Raw genomic sequence first — 21,698 nt, 5'->3', positions numbered from 1 at the left:
CTGATGAAAATGTCTCATTTTGAAATGGTAAAATATACTGGAGATAAAATACATTATAGCTATGATGATTTCTACATTAAATATTAATAATGAGCTATAGCAGTTTCTGGATGAACACACATATATATTTGAGCCTGACTACAAGCATCTACTAAGCAAATACAGCTCATTTCATGGTTAAAATCAAATATGCAATGAATGAAACTGAAATATGAACTTTTTAATTCAAGGACTTTGAGGCGAACTAAGATGTTTTTGTGTTTTTTTGGCAGCATGCCTGCATCATTTAAAACCAATTGAAAACATGCTGCAGACTCTTTTAAAGGCATTGCAGGTTAATTTTTATTTTCAGAAATAAGCAAACCCTTAAGCAATGTGAAATGGAGACAAAACTAATTTAGAGCATTGCTGTGATTTATTGTTAAACAGTCTCTTAAACAGTTTCGAAAAAACTATCATAATAATTAGGTGATTAGCATCTTTACTTTTTTTTTTATCTGTAATTTAATCCAAGGATATTGATTTCAGACTATTTGTCTAATGGAACTTGGTAATCTTAAACATAGCAATTATTATAATTTTAATTAGACTATTTGTGTGATTTGAGTCAAAGAAATGCAGTTGTAGATCTTGATAAGTTGATGAGTGTTAAGTAGCTTTGGAGGAACTTGTTAAGGCTTTAATTTAGCAATTACCCCCTGCCTTGTCGCCATGCTCTTAGATGAACAGTTTTGTTGTTGTTTTTTTTCTCTTTAAATAGCCCTGCTCATGGCTATTAAATACGGTGTTGCTTGGTTTGTTAACTTTACTACTTCTGTCATTGACAGGGCAGACATTTTCGCTAAGGCAACTCGGGATTTGTGAGCCACCGGCTCGCAGAGGCTTGGCTCTCTGCCCCGAGACTGGCCTCTCCCACCCACTCAGCAGCTATTCCAGAGGACCCGTCGTTACCGAAAACCATGAACCTGTATCACCAGAACGTACCATTACTCTTTGGGGGACAGGGGCAAAATCGGGGCAGAATTCATGCCTTTCCAGCCGCTCTAACTCGGCGCTCACACTCACTGACACCGAAATGGACAATAAATCGGACAATGAGATGGGTGAGTGAGGCACACGTTTCATTATTTTACCTTAAAATGCTTATTTGTTTGTAGCCCATACCCTCATTGCTTTTCAAAGGGGGAGAAATCACTCTGTATAAAGAGCAGCAGTAGGTTGGATTATGGTGGGTGCTGGAGACAAGGCTCTGATTGGTGGAACAATGTGAAAACGCGATTGGTGGGGCTGGTATCTTGAGAGGCATTTGCAGCTGTCTTTGTTTGGATCAAAGGCGTGATTCCTTGCCGCATGCGGAAAGGAATCGGGCCTTCAGATTGAGTAGTTGCTAGTCACCTGGTCCTGCTCCACAGGAAGCAAAGGAGTTTGATAAAGTTTCCCCATGGGCTAGCGTTAAATCAAAGATAGCTTTGTGTGCCTCAGTCTGAGATTTTGCTTAGAAATTCTGCAGTGGTTGACTGGGCATGCATAATGGCTGATTAAATGGGCACAATGGTTTGAAGTGCAAATTTGATCATGCTGGAAACCTGAGATGGAGGATTGAGGTTCTGTGTTTGAAGAGGGCAAATCTTTGTTGCGTCAAATGGAGGCAATACATGTAAGATGGCTATATTGCTGTGTTGTTGTTAAACTCATTTATGTCGATCCACTCTTTTCACATTTTACTGTTGTTATGCTTGTTTTTTATTATTGCTCACTGAAAGGTTAGTTTGCACTTCGGAACATCATTTTGATCAAATCTGTTGCAAAATGACATCCAGTGCTTTTTTCACCAGTTTTTCTTCTTCCGTCATCCATCATTTTCTTTTATTGAAATGCATTGCGTCTCTTCTGTCTACGCTCAAAGTCAGCCTGTCATTAACTTTATCATCTCAGCAGCATATGTTTTGGTGTAGAGCTTCAAAATTTTCCTTCTGAAGTTGATGACTGAAAGTGCTCATGACATTGCACATCATTCATCACCATTAAAGTGTGAGCCATCGCCATTTTAACACATGCAATGTAAAACTCTAATTATTTTAAGAAACCAGTGGTCTCAAAGAGTGGCAGGCAGTTTAAATAATTAGAGTTGATTACACTTTACTGGCAAGAACATTAAAGAGAGGGTAGAAAGGAAAATGTCTTGTGTTCATGTGCTATCAATTTTTATCTAAAAACATTGGCTACAGTCTGACATTTGAGACAAGTCATTTTCTTAATGGCAGTATTCATCATAGAAAGCTTGTCTCCGGGGGAGGGGGCTGAGTAAGTATTTTACCTTTTCAAAATACCATCAGAATTCAAGTCCGTGTGTTTGTTCCTGAATCTGGCCTTTACTTTGGCCCAATACGCTGCATGCATTTATGAGTCACTAAAAGCTCCGCTCTAACCACAGAGGTGCCTGTAAACATGGCCTTCACCTCCTTAGTGCTCGATTCCAGTCATATTTGATGGTGAATACGCCAAGAGTGAAACTATATCAACAGTCATTTCTTCAATATGCTCTCTGTCTAGCTTTGATTGCACCTGGCCTCCACCATTTTAACTGTGCGAACACACACACACACACACACTTATACAAACGCCGCGGTACGCCCCTTTGGCATATCTCCTCTGGAGTTTCTTTTGGAAACTCCTCAAGAAGCTGCTGCTGATTGGCTCTAGCACAACACCCCACTGAGACTTAAACTCACTATTGTCTCAATTAGTTTCGCAGGGAAAATAAACACTTTATCTCTTTATCTGCTTTGCCATACATTTTTTCAAAAAATGTTACAAAACTCAAAATCACCTAAGAACATAATTTAATGGTATTATTGAAAAATCTACCCCCTGTTTGTTCAAATAAGCTACACACACATGCACACACACACACACACACACACACACACACACACACACACACACACACACACACACACACACACACACACTCACTATCATTATCTAGGGTTTGAACCAGAGCAAAGGAAAACCTGGCCAGTGTTCCATCTCTGTAGATCTTGGTCCTTTTTTCGTCAGGAGCATTGCACTTTTGACTTTCACTATTTAATGAAGCAGCTAAGAGAAATGACCCATCCAAAGGTTTCCATCAACTGAATATGCATGCTGAAGCTCCGACAAGGGGCCGTTCAGCCCCACTTATTCATAAATGAACTCAATATTTCATTCTAATTCGCTCTGTTCTATAGAGTGTTCGACACAGACAAGTACCGAGCCCTCAGCACATTCACAGAGAGCGTCATCTGCAAATGTTAACCTCTACGAGAAAGAGCTCCACCTTTCAAAGATGGACCAAAAGTGGTCATAAGTGGACAGTGTACAGCTTTCGATGGTCAACTGGAGACCACAGACTGAATAAGAGCAGTTGTTTTGTGAAGTGATGCATTTGTATTTTTGCAAATAAAAATGACCTTTGCTGAACTTTATTTTTCAAAAGAGACGACTGAGACTGTGAATCATCTGAGTTCAAGTCTGTTGACATTATGCTCATGATTATCCATTTTTATAATCATCTCCTTTTAATAATATCAACGTACAGCTTTTATTACATTTTCTTGTCTAATTCTTTCATGCGAAGCCCCTAATTGTATTATAACTGTTCATTGGTGGAATTTTATTGAAAAGAAAGAGGGGGAAAGAGGGGAAAACTGTTAAATAGCTTGCATTGATTTTACACTTAAGATAATCCAGAGCAACTGATAGAATCCCTGGAAAACAAAACTGATTGATTAAAGTGTTTGTCTTATTGGTCTTGTAGCTGTATGAATAGCCATGTGATAATGAGCCATCCTTACATTTCCTAATGGATTGCACCATTGTTTTGTCCTCTATATGAATGGTATGCGCCATATCATGCTTTTTACACATAACATGGCATTGGAAAAAATGTAATTAAAATAAAAGCAACAATAATCAATAACACTTTGGCTTTTTAAATATTTGCAAGCCTACAGTGATACTCTCTAAATATATGCTCCCTCTCATCATGCAGAAATTATTTACTATCATCCCCTATATGTGACAGTGATAAGTTTGCTATGGATAAATACACATCATATATTTGCACACACATATAAACACGCAGACACACACTTACTTAGTTGCTCACTTACTGTCTCATGTAACATTAGTGCTGTGACATCTACCAGCCATGAAGAGTTAGGAATCCATGTCTGTGGGGAGTGTACCGGCGCTCCGAGTGGCAAATGGATATTAAAAGAAATGTTTGAAAGAATTCTGATTTTATTTATTTATCTATTTATTTTTAGTTTCTACAAATAGGAGATTACAGTCAAATTTTCTACAGCAACAATGCTGCATGGAAATAAAAAATAATTTCTCTTGAATAATGTCAAATGCATTCAGAGACAGAACAATTATTGGAATAAAGTGAGAAGAGTTGCGTTAAATTTTTATATAATTTAACTCAGATTAATAGTAAGGTATAATGACGCTGTATTTTCTAAGCTTCTTTTTCAAACACTAAATGCACATGAAAAAATATCAGAAAGATTGTTTTATTTGGTGTCGTCTTTATATGCTAAGGTGCCACCTTTCCTGGAATGTATTCATTTATAGGATATAGAAACTCTGTTTGCATGGCCCAGAATGTGGGTCACTTCATATCCTGGGGTTTTTCAATCCCACTCAAGCACTTTTCACTGAAGTAGGAGGAATTTGTTTAAATAACTTTAAGAAATGAAAATAGATATTTGGACTAACTATGCATTTTTTTCTGTTAATGTCAGGTTTTCTTTACAGAATTAAAAAAAAAAATGAATGTAATTTTATAAGCCATTAAGCTTTGAGATTAATTAAATTTCACACCTCAAAAATGAACAAGCAGCCATTTTTGCTCCACTGCTTTCCTGCCAGTTTTAGTAACACACATTTAGAACAACACATATTATTAAAAAATATACAGAAAATATTCCCATTTCAATAAATGAACAAATTTGTAAACAAAGCTGAAGTTTTCTTCAAAGCTGACTAGACACTGTTCTTATTGGGGCACTTGCTACTACTTTACGGTAATGCATTTTTTATGTTTAATATGAAATTGTAATAGTATAGTTTAACTGCTGCTGTGATGTAAATAGTTAAATTTATTTAGGACCATTACATCAATATACAGCTACTGAGTAAAAAATGAAAACAACCATGGAGAGTGTTTTTTTTTTCACCTTAATGTTGAAGTGCAGGCTTCAAAATCAATATTGTACCCCTCATAAAACATGAATGACTGCCTGAAACAGAAACGGCATGGCCCAGTTGAGTTGTATTCCTAATAGGGTGTGAAAAAGCTCGCACTTACTTGTTAGGTACTGCAGCTACAGAACTGCAGTACCTCATGACAGCTCTCCTGGCTGTATAAACTCTTACACATAGGGTTTATTGTTAAGTAGGAGGGGCTTAATGCCTGCTGACCCCTGCTTAAGAAAAAGCAACTTCCACTGTGATGCCTGTCACTGCTGGTTAAAGGAGCATCTTTTGCTCTGACCTCAACCTTCTGTCCAGAGTAGTTTTCATGGAAAAGTGTTTTGCTTTGATGCTTTCATGGAGGATGGACACTGTGAATGTTCCATTCCCTTGTATGTCTTTTCAGACATCTGTTATCAAGGACTGTTTACTAGTGGATGTAGCAGAAAAGAATTTCAATTTGTCCAAGTCACAGGTCCACATTGCAGTCATACACATTTTACAGTTGAATGTAGCTCACAAATTTATTGTGTGAACAGTGCCAGCAAAAGGTTAATTAAATCAGTAGAGGAGTCACTGCAAAGTGTGCTGTAGCACAGCAAGCACCAAAGGCTTTTTGGGTGGGAGTATGAAAGCGTATCAGACATCCTCTAACATGCTTCCCTGTGTGCATGTATTCATGTTCTCTCACTCTGCGCCTCTTCCTCTCCTGTCTCGTGCACGCGCGTGCACGCACGCACACTCGAATATCTCACTTTGTTTCTCACACTTTATCTCTAAGATTAGAAAAATCAAGCAAGAGTGCAGACATTTGCACACACACGCACACAAACCTGCATGCACGCAGGGCGTCACGCTGACGAAGGTGACACGCCATCTGTCAAACTCCTGTCTCAGATATGCGCCTTGTATTGTGACAGCAGAATCAGCCTATTGATCGTAGCATGAAGAAAACCTCCCTCACCACTTTCATAATTCAGTGTGGCACAAGCCGAATACAAAAAGAATAAATAACATCAGAGTTTGTTTTGGGTTTCTTTCTCTCATTTTGGGGGGGGCGAGTGGTGGGGAGTGGGCGGGTCAAAAGGCCTGGCCATCTGTGATAGTTTTGAAAAACACTCCAAAGCTGGCAGAGAAAACAGTTTCATCACTTGTTAATGGGGCTAGGAAGGTGTCTGAGCTTTATCTCGTGCCTCGTCAAAGGAGGAGACATGCTTTGATTGCCATCATTTATTGTCATCACTTCCGTGCTCGCCGGCACTGTCACCAGTTAAGTGCTCACATTGTTAGTGCTTGGGGTGACAGGGGAAGTGGGATTCAGTGATGACACGCCAAGGTGTCATAGCAGGGGTTGTGCTCATCAGTCATGTGAAAAGATTCTAGATTCTATTTTTGAGAAGATTGGAAAGTCTAGGAGAGGTCACCGCTGCGGCGCAGAGGTCATCGCCATTTGAACCTTTGTCCGAGCGAACGACAAACTGACTGCAAATAATTTCAATTTAGTCTTCAACACCACGGCTCAATCTCGAGCTCCGCACTAAGTCCTAATCACTAAACCCTCAAAGACTTCATTTACGTCACAGTTTTATGACTTAAAGCCTCTCCGCCAACATGTTTGACGGTTGCTGCTGTAAGACTTCTTTTTTTTTTTTATGTCTGTTGGTTGCTCCTTGTTTGTGACATTACAGTGTATATACATTTAAAAAAATCATAAAACCCATAAACCTTTTGCTATATCTATTGCCTGCAATCGTGCATTAAATAACCACAACAAGAAGTCACCAGCTGCTGTCACAGATAAACCTTCCAGCACATTTCAACCTATCACGGCTATTACAATACCTAAGAGTCCGTGATAGGTAAACATCACTGATATCTCGGTGGGGTTCAAATATAGACTTTAAAAAAGGGCACATAATGCTGTCAAACAGTGGGCACAAGAGCCTTTATGCATGTGAAGATTTGGCAGTGGAACATCCACAAGCTCTCCTTCACGTAGTGGAAGCGTCTGTGAGTCCGTCCATGAGTGTGGAGACTGGAATCGGTCCCATGCCTCAACACCACGATACGCCGTGTGTGAGACTGTCCTTTTGTCGTGTCAGTGTAGTTTTGTGTGAAGACACTTTCTGGTGAACACATTAATACAACAGCAACACATGGTGAAAAAAAACTTGTATTCACACCCCAACATCCCCCCACAGAGAAGATGATCTGATTAGACTTTGGAGTGCCTTGTTGTATAAATTTGCATATTAATAAGGAAAAGCAGATTTTCTTGAAACCACTCTCTCCCTATAATACTTCAAAGATATTTTCCACCAACATCATCGATACGAAGACGAATGTATTATTTATATTACTTAAAAATAACCATTCCTAAAAATGTGAACAATGGTTTGGCAAAAGGGATTTTTTATTTTCTTTAGTTACTTTGGTTACTGTGTGATGTCAATGTGACAAAATGTACAAAAAGTCTCTCTTCAAAGTCCAGAATTATGATTTAATAGTTAATTTATGTAACAAAATCAAAAAAGTGTGATTTTTTTTTCAAATATTTTATCCAAATAACAGTCAGATACAGATTTATTTATTTTTTTCACAGACTTGAAAAACAAGCTCAAATGCTGGACGTAACTATGCCAACTCCGACTGTGGATTTTTTTGGGAGCAACTGTACACTTTGCTTTTATTCTCATTGTTGATGTCAGAGTTAGCCACTATTTCACCACTAAGACATTTTAGATTTTCGAGTGGAGCTCTTATCTGCAAAATTGTTAGGCAGACAGTATTTGGCTTGATCTTTGATCACACTATAGCATTACATGGCCTGTGAAGATGTGTTTGCAACTTAAAAAGCTATTTACCTGGTCCAACATCTATTTTCTGTCACACAGTCTCCGAATAACAGCACTTGCTTCTTTGACTTCCGTCTCCTCAATTTAGCCGAGCGTCACAGACGACACTGTTTTAACCCATGCTTGCCTCGATCTAATTACTTGCATGTGTTAGACTACAGGACATATTATTAAGATTAGGAATTACTCCGCAGTTGTCAATTACAAGGACCACTATTTACTGTCCTCGAGAGAAAACGGCTCATTTCATTTCATCACACAACCTAATTGAGTGATTGCATTACAGTGTAATACGGAAATAGCCAGGAAACCAATTTAGACTCTGTGAATATCACTGTAAGAAACTGGGATTAGTGCGTTGATCCATTTGTCTTGTTTTGTAGCTTCATGTATGTTTGGTATGTCTCCTGCAATTGGAGACCATCAATGTGTTTTTGTGTGAATCCATCGATCTATCTTTGCTCTCCTAAGAAGTGAAGAAAATAGACCTATAGGTAAACACTTGCTACTGATTGTTTGTAAAGTATGTAATCAAGAAGAATGTTATTTTCCAATTTGTTGCTGGCAAATTAAAGCCACCACAATGTAAAGACGTACAAAAGAAAGAAAAATAACTTCAAAAGCAAACCTTGAGGACAGTCAGGTCTCTGGGTTTATTTTTTTTCTTCATATGGGCTAAAATGGATTTTCTTCCTTCTCCTGGATCAACACAGGGTGTTCAAAAGTTGTCCCTTGGCTAGATCAACCTGCCAATTTATTTGGTCTCATGTCTTCCTTATTTTATGATCTCCTTTTTCTCCCCTATCTTGGGACACAGGAATATTTGTTATATTTATTGTCATGGTGCAGTGGTTTTATGTCCTTTATCATCCAATACTGAGGCGCACAATCAAAAAGTTGAAAGTCTTATTATTCTCCTGTTGTAGTTGTTTTACTGGAATATAAAAATGCCTCTGCTTTGCAGGTGTCACGCTGAATATATATATATTTCTAATTGCTTAGAACATATCCTCCAAGCACATAACCTGCTGTTATGGAGCATTTCTTTAGGCTAAAGGCTGCAGTGGTGTTAATAATCTCAGGAGTGTAGCAAAATTAAAAGGGAAACCACGCTTATCTAGTCCAATTAAGTGACCAAGTAACAAAAAAATGCAGAAATGTTTTGTGCTAATTGTGTTGGGCGGCACTAATTTTATTTTTGACACATGCAATTAAAAGCACATTTTTACTCCAAATTATACCGCTGGATCTTTTCATTGGTTGTGGAAATGTGTTTGAGTCTATTATACACATGAATAAATGTTTCATTAAAAGACTTTGACTTCAGTCAGGATTTCAGGGAGTTTTCATCATGTGAGTGTTTCATCTAGCTCAAACAATGCGCAAATCAAAGGGTTTCAATCTCAATTTACCTTTACTATCTCAAACAGTCTGTAATATTTGCCTGAGTTAATAATCTAAATTTTTTGATGGAAACTTGTACACAGACCATAGCCTGCTGTGCGCTGTTTCTTGTGCACAGAAGAATTTTAAATATATAAATATAGAGGGTTTCCAGGCAGGGGGCGAATGTTACAAACCTTATTCTTTGTGGTCTTTTGTGTTATTAAAACTGCTTTGCACACTGTCCTCTTGTGGTCCAACCACATTTTTAAAAAAGAAATGAGCTGATAAAAATGTTGATATGCTTGTCTGAGTTGCCTTAAATTATTGCTGTGCCCTCACAAATATTTTATGCCCTGGGTTTTGCCACTTAGGCTATATACTAGCCCTGCGCACCCTCAGAGAAACACCTGTAGTAGTACTCGGTGCTGAGACGAAGAAAATAATAAATAAAACCGAGACAAAACTTTTATATTATAGAACTTTTTAGTACTTTTTAGTTTATTATACGCTTCCTTAATTTTTATGGGGCCCAATTTGCAAAAATATGCCTCTGAATTTTGTTTTTTCCTTATTATTTATTTACAGTTAAATGTACAAATCTTGTAAAATGATTCCAGAAAAAATACCAGTAGCAGTATGAAATGTTCACATTTTACAATCTGAATCTAAAACCTTTTCTTGACGGTTTGCTCACATCAGTTACTGTATAACATTTTCCCAATTGAAGCAGTGTATTGATTAGGTTTTTTATGCTGTCTTAAAGACATTAAAGACACTGTGTACATCTGTGGTGCAGATAAAATGACAATTAAAAGTGGCATAAAAACGGCTATAAAATCTGGTCTAGACCCCTTATTGCTGACAAGGGACATTTGTGGCTAAAGCATAATGAGACGCGTTTGATAGTTATTATTTAATCTTGATGATTTATATAAGCGGATATGCAGCACGTACAGAATTAGAAACACAAGTGCAGAATATATAGAAAGTAAAGTACTAATGAAATGTCCTGATGGCTAATCTGGGAGATGAGGGCAGAAGGCAGGGTCACCTATCTCTCCATGTTCACAGCTCTCTCCACACATCATTCCCTTTTCTGTCACTTGTTATGAGAACTGAGCCATTAGAGAATCGGCCTAAAATAATCTCAGTCGTTGATATTTGCATAAAACGTTGGCAGTTGTGCTTACTGGAGTAACAGCATCAATCACCTTGTAAGCTGTTCAGGTGGTAGGATTTTTAATATATAAGCCTGATGTCACTTCCCTAACATTTCCAAGTGTGTTATCCCTGCCCAAAATAGTTCTGATGACAGCATTAACGAGACCAGCATTCTCTCAGTAGTGCATTTTTTTCAGGGCATGTTTGCTTTTTGCGGGAAAAAGGACTCTCTGCTAAAGGACATTCTAATGGATATGTAGGACTTAAAGGGCTGATTGGAAAGAAGGTGATGGCACACTCAAACCGAGAGCAACACACACATGCACGCTATAACACATTCACACACTTGCTTTCCTTAAGGTAGAAAGGTCAGTATCCAGAGGAGGAAATGGTGAGCCATTGTTATGATTGATCACACGGCAAGGTCCAAAGAGGACACAGTGTCACTTTCATTGTCAAACTCATTATACCACAGAGGAAGATTCCCCACCCCGGCTCTCAGAAATCCTTCCACTGCACGCAGAGATGAGGATAGGTATGTCGGCTTGGAGAGCTGAGTGAAATGTGCTGAACAGACAATAGTTTCACACCATACTATAGTGGGAAAAAGTATAATTTTGCAACTGGAAGAAAAGGAGAGAAAAATAGGAAATATTCAAATGAGTAGTGCGATAGTTCTCACTTGGAATATTAGCAATAGTAACAGTCAACTTACACTATAAACAATAAGGAGGACTGCCAAATCAATTAAAACATAACAAAATTGAAGTCGCGCAGCCAAAGGCAGCTTGCAGAGGTTTGGAAGGATATTCTGGTCCTGATTAAAAATGAATGGTATCAGAATACATAAAGCTTTCTGGCCAAGCGCCCAGAGCAAAGCATCCTGAAACTGTGGTCACTTCAGAGGCAGGGAAAAGGCATTAGGTATCCGAGCTATGAAGGATACTCAAGTAACAGACTGTTCTCGGTTCAATTCATCTAATCACCAATGCAAACCTAAGCACTTTGCAGATATAGATTTGAGGCCAACGATTGATACTGTATACCATGTAAACTGATTCATGCTCAAAGAAAGAAAACATATTCTCATGTAAAAGGCTCTCTTCTTCATATCTTGCCTTGAACATCCAAGCTGGGCCTTTTATCTAGGTTAAACACAACCCAACACCAACAAACAGAACATGAAACAGAATCCTTAATTTAGCCGACGAAATCTCATTTCCCCTCAAAATGAACTTCACAATGTACCAATCCTGGCCCTGAACTAGGTGTGATTGATATTTGTATAATTAAATTAGTCGTGATTCAATATAAAGCTAGCTTTTTTGTGTGTTGATCTTGTTTTACATTAGCCATTTGAATTTGAGAACACATTATTGAATTAGGGCAGACTTTTAGGTGAAATACAACTCCATCATGGCATTATTTACATTGTTTCAAGGACTTTTCTTTAGATATTGGAGTTGTTGTTGGTTTTGTTATCACCACAAAAGAGATACGGCAAGGTAGAAAGAGACTGATAATACAGAGAAATGATCAAATGCTAGTCTTTCATCTTAAGCACATAATCCAGGTTCATAAAAAGCCAATGAGCTGTTGAGTCCCAACTTCTAGACGCTCATTGTTTTGGATTGTTTTGCGTCTGTGCTATTGATCCTGCTGAAGGCTTCCAAAAGAGGTGAGGCCCGTCTCTGCCAAGAGTAGAGGTCACTCAGATAAATTGGCCAGGTTGGCTTTTAGCAGCTTCAGGGTCAAAGCCCATTCATCTTATTAGACCGATGTATCCTTTTAGAGGCTTCAGCAGAAGGATTAGACAATAGAACAGCACCAGGGCATTAGATGACAGACCATTTGGCAAATAGGTTAGAGCATTTTCCACCTATTGTCTTTTTCTATATTACCTGAAGGAGCTGTCTGGAGAGTTTTGCATGGCAGCTCTAAAGGAAAATCATTGCAGATAGGAACAGTCTGGGTGATTGTTTAAAGAGTGATTTTTACAAAGGAAATATGTCAAAATATATTGCAACATGCTCAGTCCTGATTGTTGCCAAAGCTGATATACTGCTGTGTATTCAGTCATTCAGGTCTCGTTTAACTTTTTTATTTATTTAATATGCTTACATTTAAGTAAATTAACCCATGCTAGACTTTTTGTGTTTGTTTTTATACATTACTACATTTTTCCTATTTTTTAAACTACAGATGTGAGCCTTAGATATAACAAATACATAAAAAATATAAAAATTCTGGAAACTAAATCCTAAATTAACACAGTTAGTCACATAAAACGGTGCACATCAGTGAAAGCATAACATAAAGCCTACCATCACCTCCAATCAAAATTAAGCAACCCTAATCTACACCCAAAGGCACTGATATTATCAGAAGTAACTTTATTAAATTAACAAATTTTGATCCATGTCAGAACATTTTGTCAGACGCTATCCCACCATAGAGGCGACAACTGGATTTTCTTTTGCCACAAAATGTACTACCCACTAGTACATTTTCACTGGTACATTTTCAACAATAAACCGAGTTTATATCCAGAGCAGGCTTGACCGTGCTAAGGGTGGGTGACCTGGCCAAAAGAATGTCAAAATCTTTTTAGATCAAATCACTGTGACTCATGGCTAAAACCTCACTTAAAAACTATGTTTCAGGACATCCTGTTTTCACTGCAAGTCCATAATTACAAATGTCACCAGAATAATAGTTATGACATTTGATACTAAAATTCGATGCGATTGTTCTTTGATTTTTTTGTTTTGTTTTGTTTTGTTTTTTGTTAGTATCATAACCAGTACTGTGCCTACCAGTATTCTCCTCTATCCTTACATGCTGAAAAGAAGGGTGCCCTAAAGCATACCAAATGGAAAGTACATAGAAAATGCTGACTAGTGCAGTTATTGTCTAAGTGTGTGTCACTTTATTGATAAGAATGACAGTAGGAGTCGGGTATGGGAGTATACCCCCTCACCCCCAGCCAGTTGCAGAAGATGGCCGTCCCTCCCTGAGCCTGGTTCTGAAAGGAAGTTTTTTCTTCCCACTGTCACCAAAGCGCTTGCTCAGATGAGGTCATCTGATTGTTGTTGTTTTCTCAGTTTTCCTGCGTTATTGTAGGGTCTTTACCTTACACTATAAAGCACCTTGAGGCAACTGTTATTGTGATTTGGAGCTATATATAAAGTACACTGAATTGAATTGATAAGTAATCTGCAAAGGCAATGTGCCAATGATGTCCTCGTGCTTTCAGACCAAGGGAGGAAATACTTTCAATTTAGCAAAAACCCTAAAAGATTGGTGCTGTGATCTGTTCAAAAAGTTTAAGATGAGTGAATTTAACTTCATACTAACTGTGAAGTTAGTTAATTATGCTATATATATATACTATTATATATGCTGTTTATGTATACTGACCCAAACACAATGCAACTAACACTATAGGAATCATCTAGAAATATTGTTTAAATAGAGCTGTTATGTATATCCATCCATCCATCCATTCTCTTCCACTTATCCAATTTAGGGTTACAGGGGGGTGGAGCCTATCCCAGATGTCTTAGGGCGAGAACCAGCGTACACCCTGTACATGTCGCCAGTCTCTCGCAGGACTAAATCATTGAGACAGACAACCATTCGCACTCACATTCACACCTATGGACAATTTAGAATCATCAGTTAACCAAAACCCTCTAATTGCATGTCTTTGGATCGTGGGAGGAGGCTAGAGAGAACCCATGCTAACACGGGGAGAACATGCAAACTCCACAGAGACCCTGGCCTGATGGTGGGATTGGACTCAGGACCTTCTAGGTCTGAGGACAGTGCTTTGACTGCATCTGTCAATAGCGGCCCTAGCATGCAATGGCATGAGCCATTGTCTGAAACACTGAGCTTGGAGGTTCTCCATGGGCTGAGAGCCTCATTGGAAAAACAGTTGAATGACATCAGGACAAACATTTTGAAAACATTTACCTAAACACTATATAGCACCTTTTAATGATATAATCGATATGATTTCTCTGAAAAAGCGATTGCATGCCAAATTGAGATTACCCATGATCTAAAATTGTCACATCGCCCACACTTTTGGTAGACGGGCCAAACTGGCAAACTTGAGTTTACTGTTTACAATTCATTTACATGATTTTTGTGTCCAGTTTGCAGTAATTGCCATTCGGAGCTGCCAACATGCAAAGTTGCCCAGTGCAGATTAAACAAGTCGAACTGATACTGCCACTTGTTTTTTATCAACTTTTTTTTCAACTCATAGAAGAAAGCACCTTGAAATATTGAAGAAACACTTCAGCCGAAAAATGCTTAGTCAAGTGGAATAGCATCTTAACATAGATGAAACATCCTTTCACATTAGTGTGTTGTTTCAGCTTAATTTTAAACTGCACAGTACAAACAGTGACTAAATGCAGGATGACATAAGTTGTCAAAATAAACAGTGACACCGTATTAGTTTGTTTATGCGAAAATGCTCAGTCTTTCAATCATTACTGCAGCGTAGCCTTTATGTCTGGTACATTTAATACATTGGCGAAGAAACTGAAGCGTGGTGTCAAAATGACACACACAGTATTCCAGTAATTGGCTGTCCACCCTCCTCTTCTCCTCCGTATTGTTGAGAAAAAATGTGTTGGTTCTAATTCAAGCTCTAATGTTATGCTGAAATCCCTTGTTCTTGTAGTCTTTTTGTAAAGATGTAGCAGTAATGGGTAATTTCAAATGAATCATAAAATGGTGATTATTAAAGTAATTTTTGGCACAGGATTGGCAAAACCGTTCTATCATTTAACTAGTTTTGTATGATGAAAGAGATTTGTAGACATCCCTAATCACAGCACGCTGCCGCCTCCACAATTCATACAGTGTCTTCAGTCATAAAGGTTGTAATAGTCCAAACCACCAGTTTACTGCCCATCTCTTACTCTTTTCTGTGGAGCAGTTGTTGTTTTTTTGTTTTTTCTTGTACTTCTTAGACTGCCTTTCACAATAGTGACTTGTTTTCAAATCACTCGAAAATGCACTGAGGGACAGTCAGGCTTCAAGAGGAGTTTCTTGGAGTTTGCTCTTGAAAGAAGTATGAAGATGACATTTGGGACTTCATTAAAACAGCTTGAGAGCGAATTTTTCTTCCACCCTCTGCTGCATGACACAATATATTTACCATGGCAAAAGAATATTACTCACAAATAATCCAGTGCCACAGTGTGCCTCATGCAGAAGCCATTTTGCATCTTAGATAAAGTGGTGGCTGTGTGACTGATGACTCGCTGTGTAACATTAAATCATCATGTCATTCTGTCTGGGTCTATCACATTTCCACAGAACGCAACAGTTTTTTATCATTTATGTCCTAAGTAATGTTATGTGGTTAGATTACACGGAAAATGCTTTGATAATTGCTTTGAGGAATTTGATAAGGGCTTCTGTGGTCAGGACTAGAGATAAAGAAAAAAATGTACATAGGAGTTCAAACAAATGATAACTCGTTTCCTCCTTTAATATTTCATACCACAGTTTATTTTGGGTGGTGACTCAGTTCCAAGGCTGTTACAGCATTCGCTGGAGATGAAGCGCTATCTCCATTGCGTGTGGTGCCTGCCTACAGTTCTTGAGGGTAGCTTTTCCACAGACCCTGTGCTTAATTTTGTCCATCCATGCAAGTCTCAGAGGTAGCTAAGTGCCAAATGAAAGTATAGTATTAGCTACAAAATTGAACATTATGCTAATATGTCCTGGGCGACAACTTCAGTTGTGCGGGTGAAGAGCCCTTAGATTATCTAGTAGCAGTACTTTTACTCTCCATTATACTTCATGAACAACATTCATTTCACCACTGGCTGCCTACCAGGGTGGGCTATATTCTTTCCATCATTTAGTTTGTAGATGTTAGTGTTATATGCACCAGGTGTGGGCTGACAACTACATGAATAATGTGTCTAGTAGAGGGGAAACTCAGTCAGGGGAAGCCCATTCCCTGGACTCTCCATTAATATCACAGTCCACTCTTTCAGGGGATACTGCTGACATTTTGCTCTCTGTGTAATAGAGACCTAACCTTTAAGCATTGTAAGGAAGAAGCCATTTTTCATAATCCACTGTTCATTTTAGAGAATTCCCCTACTACTGCCTTCTATGCATCTGTCCTCATTTTCCTCCCATTGTCTTATACTTTTTTTTTTTCCTGTTAGGGATATGCAGCAGTCATCATTTGTTTTCAGGCTACAATGTTTAAAATAAAACTCCCTCAACTGAATCTGCAGCACTGTTACACTTTCCCCAAAAATACAGTATCTGTTGAATTTTGTGTAATTCATGAGGCAGATTTTGCAGTGGGAGCCAGGCCATAGTTGATGACTTGGTTGGATGATCAGAGTGCACATTTTGTTGTGTCCAAGTCTGCCCTAATTCCTTAAATCCCAACTTAAGTGTTAAGCCACCATAAGAAAAACTGGCAGGTCCCTTGTGCCCTTCTTGAAGCTGAGTGGGCTGAAGGAAAGTCATTGTTTCAGCAGTCGGTAATGATGATTAGCCACAATCTGGAGGATCGACTGCACATCGGTCAAATGCGTCGACATCCTCAAAGGGAGAGATGGCCTGCTGTCCTAGCCTCGCATACTGAGCAGATTGATTGTGTTTCCTGCAGAGATTTAGGGGAAATCTTTGATGTGTGCATGGTAATAATGTGGACGGCCTCTGAATTAAAGGGCCGAAGCTTTTTTAACATATTCTGATAAAATCTTAATATAAAGGATAATTTAGCTTTTTGATACAATGCAAGAATAAAATACACAAACCGTGTGCCATTTCATCTCTGCTTACTAGAATATCTCAGTATCAAAATGCTCCTTTAAAAGTTCTTGACCCATTTTATAATATGACAAGTGTTAATTTGAATGAATATTTTCTGTCACCCAGTAGTTTACTGATAACACTGTCTGCATTGTGCCTTTTCAGTCTGCGTCCCTTGCTGTCTAACAATGCAAAAATAGCTGACAGCATTGTGTAAGCAGGCTCAGAAACAGTCGCAAACTTAAAGTAATAAAGAATTCATAAACAAAAAAGTTTGGGAGCTTGAATTCTCCACTCAATACTGATGAGCTGCTAGTGTTTAACTTTGTCGGTGCATGTTTTTTTTTAACAGCGGCTGCATGTGATCATAATGTGGTAATTGGATACCTCATTTATTTCACTTAGGTCTAACTGGAGGTCTCCATGCTGAAATTAATTTTGCATGGTAACCTACCTTGACATGATTGATGATTCACACAAATGTTTCAGGTTTTGCTGTGTATATTAGGGCAAGTGCATTCCCCATTTCAATGCAAAAGATCTTTCGTTTTTGTAATGGTATAACACTGGGCATGATTTGTGTAATTAAAGCCAATTCTGAAAGGTCCCAGTGACTAGAAGCACCCACTGGCACCATGCTTGGAAATATTGTGCTCATTTGTTCTGACTTTACTGGAAATAGACTTTATTATAGAAGCAATGATAGAATCCAGTAAATCAGGGAAAAGTATATGGTGTAGTGTTGCCATCAATAATAGATTGGAAACAAGTCGGCACTGATGGAACCTGAGGCCTTTCCTTTGTGGAGGTCTTAGTGCCGTAGCAATGCATGTGAATAATGCATGGTCCCAGATAGACTCCAGCTCCCTCTCTAGCCCTTCCACTCACTGGCTTCCTAGCTTGAAGGCTGGGGCGGCACTTTTCCCCAGCAGTGATTGGCTGTGCCTTGAGGGCAGTGGAGGAGATGGGAAATCACCTGCCCCATTTAGCCATGCTGTGCTAGCTGCCTTGGCGCCCCACTGTTCAGACCTTTGTGTCTGCTGCTGGCACTCGACATTAGGACCTCTGGTTAACTTTAGTTGGGATGCGGTGGCACAGAGCTGTCATTTGGATACTTATTATCGCCCCAGACTTTTTTGAAAGGTAAATCTACTGCACTGCACTCCCAAGGTTCTTCTTCTATTTTTTCCCCACCCCTTTTTTCTCCTCGCAGAGCAGGCATTGTGATTGGCAGTAATGCAGTGTCGCAGTTCTGCCACAATAACAGTTGTTGCTTCTGCTTCTTCCTCGATGTTTCTCACTCCAGTCACCCTCCCCCATCATTCTCCCCGCCATCTTCCTTTTCACTGTCATTTTTTTCCTTCTTTTTCTTTTCTTTTCTTTTCTTTTTTTTCGAGTTTTCTGTCACACTGACGTATGGTGCTGGTGTGGGAAGCAACCGCCACGTTCTCAACGATCCAGCCTTGAGAACCGAGAGGGCTTTCAGCGTCCTCTCACCCAGGGGTCTCGGTGGGGAGTCCGCTGAAGCTGGGCACCCTGTCCAGCCCCCCATGGAGCGAGAGCCAGGCCACGGCACCACATAATCCATATTCTAAAGGCCAGCTGGACTGAAACCATAGTGCTCTAGGAGAGCAAAGAAATCTACCACCCCCGCCCACATCCCACTCCCCAGTAACTGAGTACCTCAGACAGCTTTAGCATGTCAAAATTGAAACTGGGCTGAATAGCTGCCATTTAGCACCAGCTCTTTAGTAGAAATAAGAGTCCGTTTTCCCCCTTAAGCTGCAGAATTAAGCATATTATGTGAAGAAAATCCTGGCCCGTTTCCCATATTGTTTACTTGGGTAAAATTTACTGCAGCATCTTTGTGTGACTGCTTTTTCGCCCCTGCTTCTCCTGCCCCCTTTTGTTTGCACATGGTGCTGTAGTGGAAATGAGTTGCTTGGCTGGAGATGGTTTGGTATCAAGGGGGCTTTTAGGGTCAACTTGCTTTGACAGCAGGAGGATAAATTTTGATGGCTGAGTGTCAAAAAAGGTAGGTATTCGAACAGACTGATATTTATTTCTTGTCCAAATGAACCCTCGTGTTCTTTTGGCCATTACCAGCAACACGGTAAAACAAATATCACACAGTTTATTGGTTGTATTGTGGGCTATCTTTAAAAATAGACTTTCAATCTGATAATTGAACATTTTTCTTGCAATGGGATAAGGCTTTAACTCACCCACGTGACTGTGTCTAGTTTTAATTCTACCCTCCGCCTAAGACATATCCTGTGGGAATTATAATGAGGTTTGTTATTCCCCAAAGAATGGAAATTGACATCATATCCAAGGTATTCTAAAGTGACTAATGTAAAAATGTTTCCTTCCTAAAATAGTCTGTCCTACACTAGGTCTCAAATACCTTTTCTTCAGGATGAAGGATGAATATAATATGGGCCACTCAATATGAATTTCACTCAAGCCGTACTGAACTGGGGCACTCGTTGATTACTAGAGCTGGAGACCAAACTCCAAACAGATTTCCCTACTTGAGCCCACAGGCGTGACCAAATTCTTTGAGTCAATGTGTGGTTGCAGTGGGAAAATGTCAAATAAGCTCTCCCTTGTTCTCAACCCCAGAGGCATCACTTTTGATGTCCACCTTCAAAGAAGTCTTATCAGTTCTTTGCTGTTTTAGTTGTTGATCATTAAAGTGGATTATTACAGACGGCTGCGTCCACATGATAATTTAAAAAAACATGAAATGCCAAATTGATTGTGCAAGAAGATATGATGCACTTCAGCACTGTGTGACCTATTAGACTCCTATCAGAAGAAGTAGTTTTCTAAGTAGAAAAGGCAACAGCATTTTTTACAAATGCATTGCACATTATTTAGTTAAACAAGTATGTTTTATAGAGATTTAAAACAGAGGCTTTGGTATTAAAAACAGATACATATACAGGAGGGAGGGCAAGTAGAATTAGAAAGACCACAGACCCTTTTACAAAAGGTAAATGGCTTTTTGATCTGAATGCGAGTCCAAGTGCTTTAAAGATGCATTCTTCTCACTGTTCAACAGGGGGCAACTTATCTGCTTGCAAAAAAGTCTAATTGCAAAGAAGTCTTTGGACAAAAAAACCCACTGCTTAATTTATCTATAACCACTTTTCTGATAAGTTTATGTTTTTAATCAGTCGTTTAAATTGCTACGTAATGCAACATGATTTTCATTTTGTAATTTATGTCCCCATGCAGAGAGAAACATGGTGTGATTTTGGGTGGGATGCGTTGTAACCACGTGAGCGGTGTCTTTTGTTTCATCCAAAAATGTAAAAAACTAAGTTGGAGACATCCAAAAGCTCAGATGAGCCATCAAATGGAACTTCATAAACCAGCAGCTGCATCCATCTCATACAGGCTATGATAAAAAAAAAAAACAAAACTGTAGGTACATGGAGGCAGGGGAAGGTTGAAAAATAATCTCATGGTTTTATATCTAGCATAATCTCTTGCATATGTGATGAGAATTGAACCTTTATGTAAATATGATGACTATAGTTTCTATTTCAGACACTGTTTTGCAAGCAGTGCCTATATATTAAAGTGGACACTAATACTGTTTAGTGAAAAAAATGTAATAACCCAAAAAAGGAAACAGCTGATTCCACCGTGTGTTTTACTGCAACCACATGCTGAATAAGGTGATCTCTGGATTGCATTCACCAGCAAGCCCACACCTTTAAGCCTAAAACACATGACTTTATATAAAATCTTCACATTTTCATAGTATCTGAACACATAATAATGAATTTGACAATTTACTGGCATTTTACTTTAGCTTTAAAGGTCACTATTTTCTGATGCTTCAAATGAAAGAAAGGTTGTTGTTTTTTTTGTTTTTTTGCAGATTGTGTTAACGGTATCTTCAAAGCCAATACTGTATTAAACCATTTATTGATCCACATACACTGTAATTACATGGGCACTCACAGATTTTATCTATAGCTCTCAAAGATCTTTCCAGTGTTTTAAGAAATAACCCTAATGATGGCAGGCAGGCTGTTCTACTGTGGGCTTTAGAGCAAACACAAAGCCTGTTATGAGCTGAAGATGTGAAGTTTCTGAAGCTAACAAGACACCTTCTATTATTGGAAAGAGAGGTTTTTAGAACTTGAGACATACAATTGACTACGACTGATATTGTCTTGGCCTTTGCACACGTTGGCATTCTTTTTTTCAGCTCGTCTTCCTCTTGTTGCC

At 38.8% G+C, this 21,698-nt stretch overlaps 1 protein-coding gene across 2 annotated transcripts in view; it reads left to right on the top strand.

Annotated features, from left to right (window-relative positions):
- LOC146716864 (teneurin-3) overlaps positions 1-21,698 on the top strand; it is a 119,342-nt gene that overhangs the window by 1,480 nt on the left and 96,164 nt on the right. For both annotated transcript variants that reach the window (XM_085469167.1, XM_085469160.1), the window contains exon 2: positions 828-1,103. In XM_085469167.1, the coding sequence (XP_085325293.1) occupies positions 828-1,103 (276 nt within the window). The remainder of the gene's footprint in view (positions 1-827; positions 1,104-21,698) is intronic.

The sequence above is a fragment of the Copadichromis virginalis genome, linkage group LG2 (assembly GCF_057382275.1).
Source record: "Copadichromis virginalis isolate Kocher_CV1m ecotype Utaka linkage group LG2, C_Virginalis_male_GT1.1, whole genome shotgun sequence".
Taxonomy (NCBI): domain Eukaryota; kingdom Metazoa; phylum Chordata; class Actinopteri; order Cichliformes; family Cichlidae; genus Copadichromis; species Copadichromis virginalis.
The sequence above is the reverse complement of the archived record's forward strand: the minus strand, read 5'-3'. Positions and strand labels throughout refer to the sequence as shown.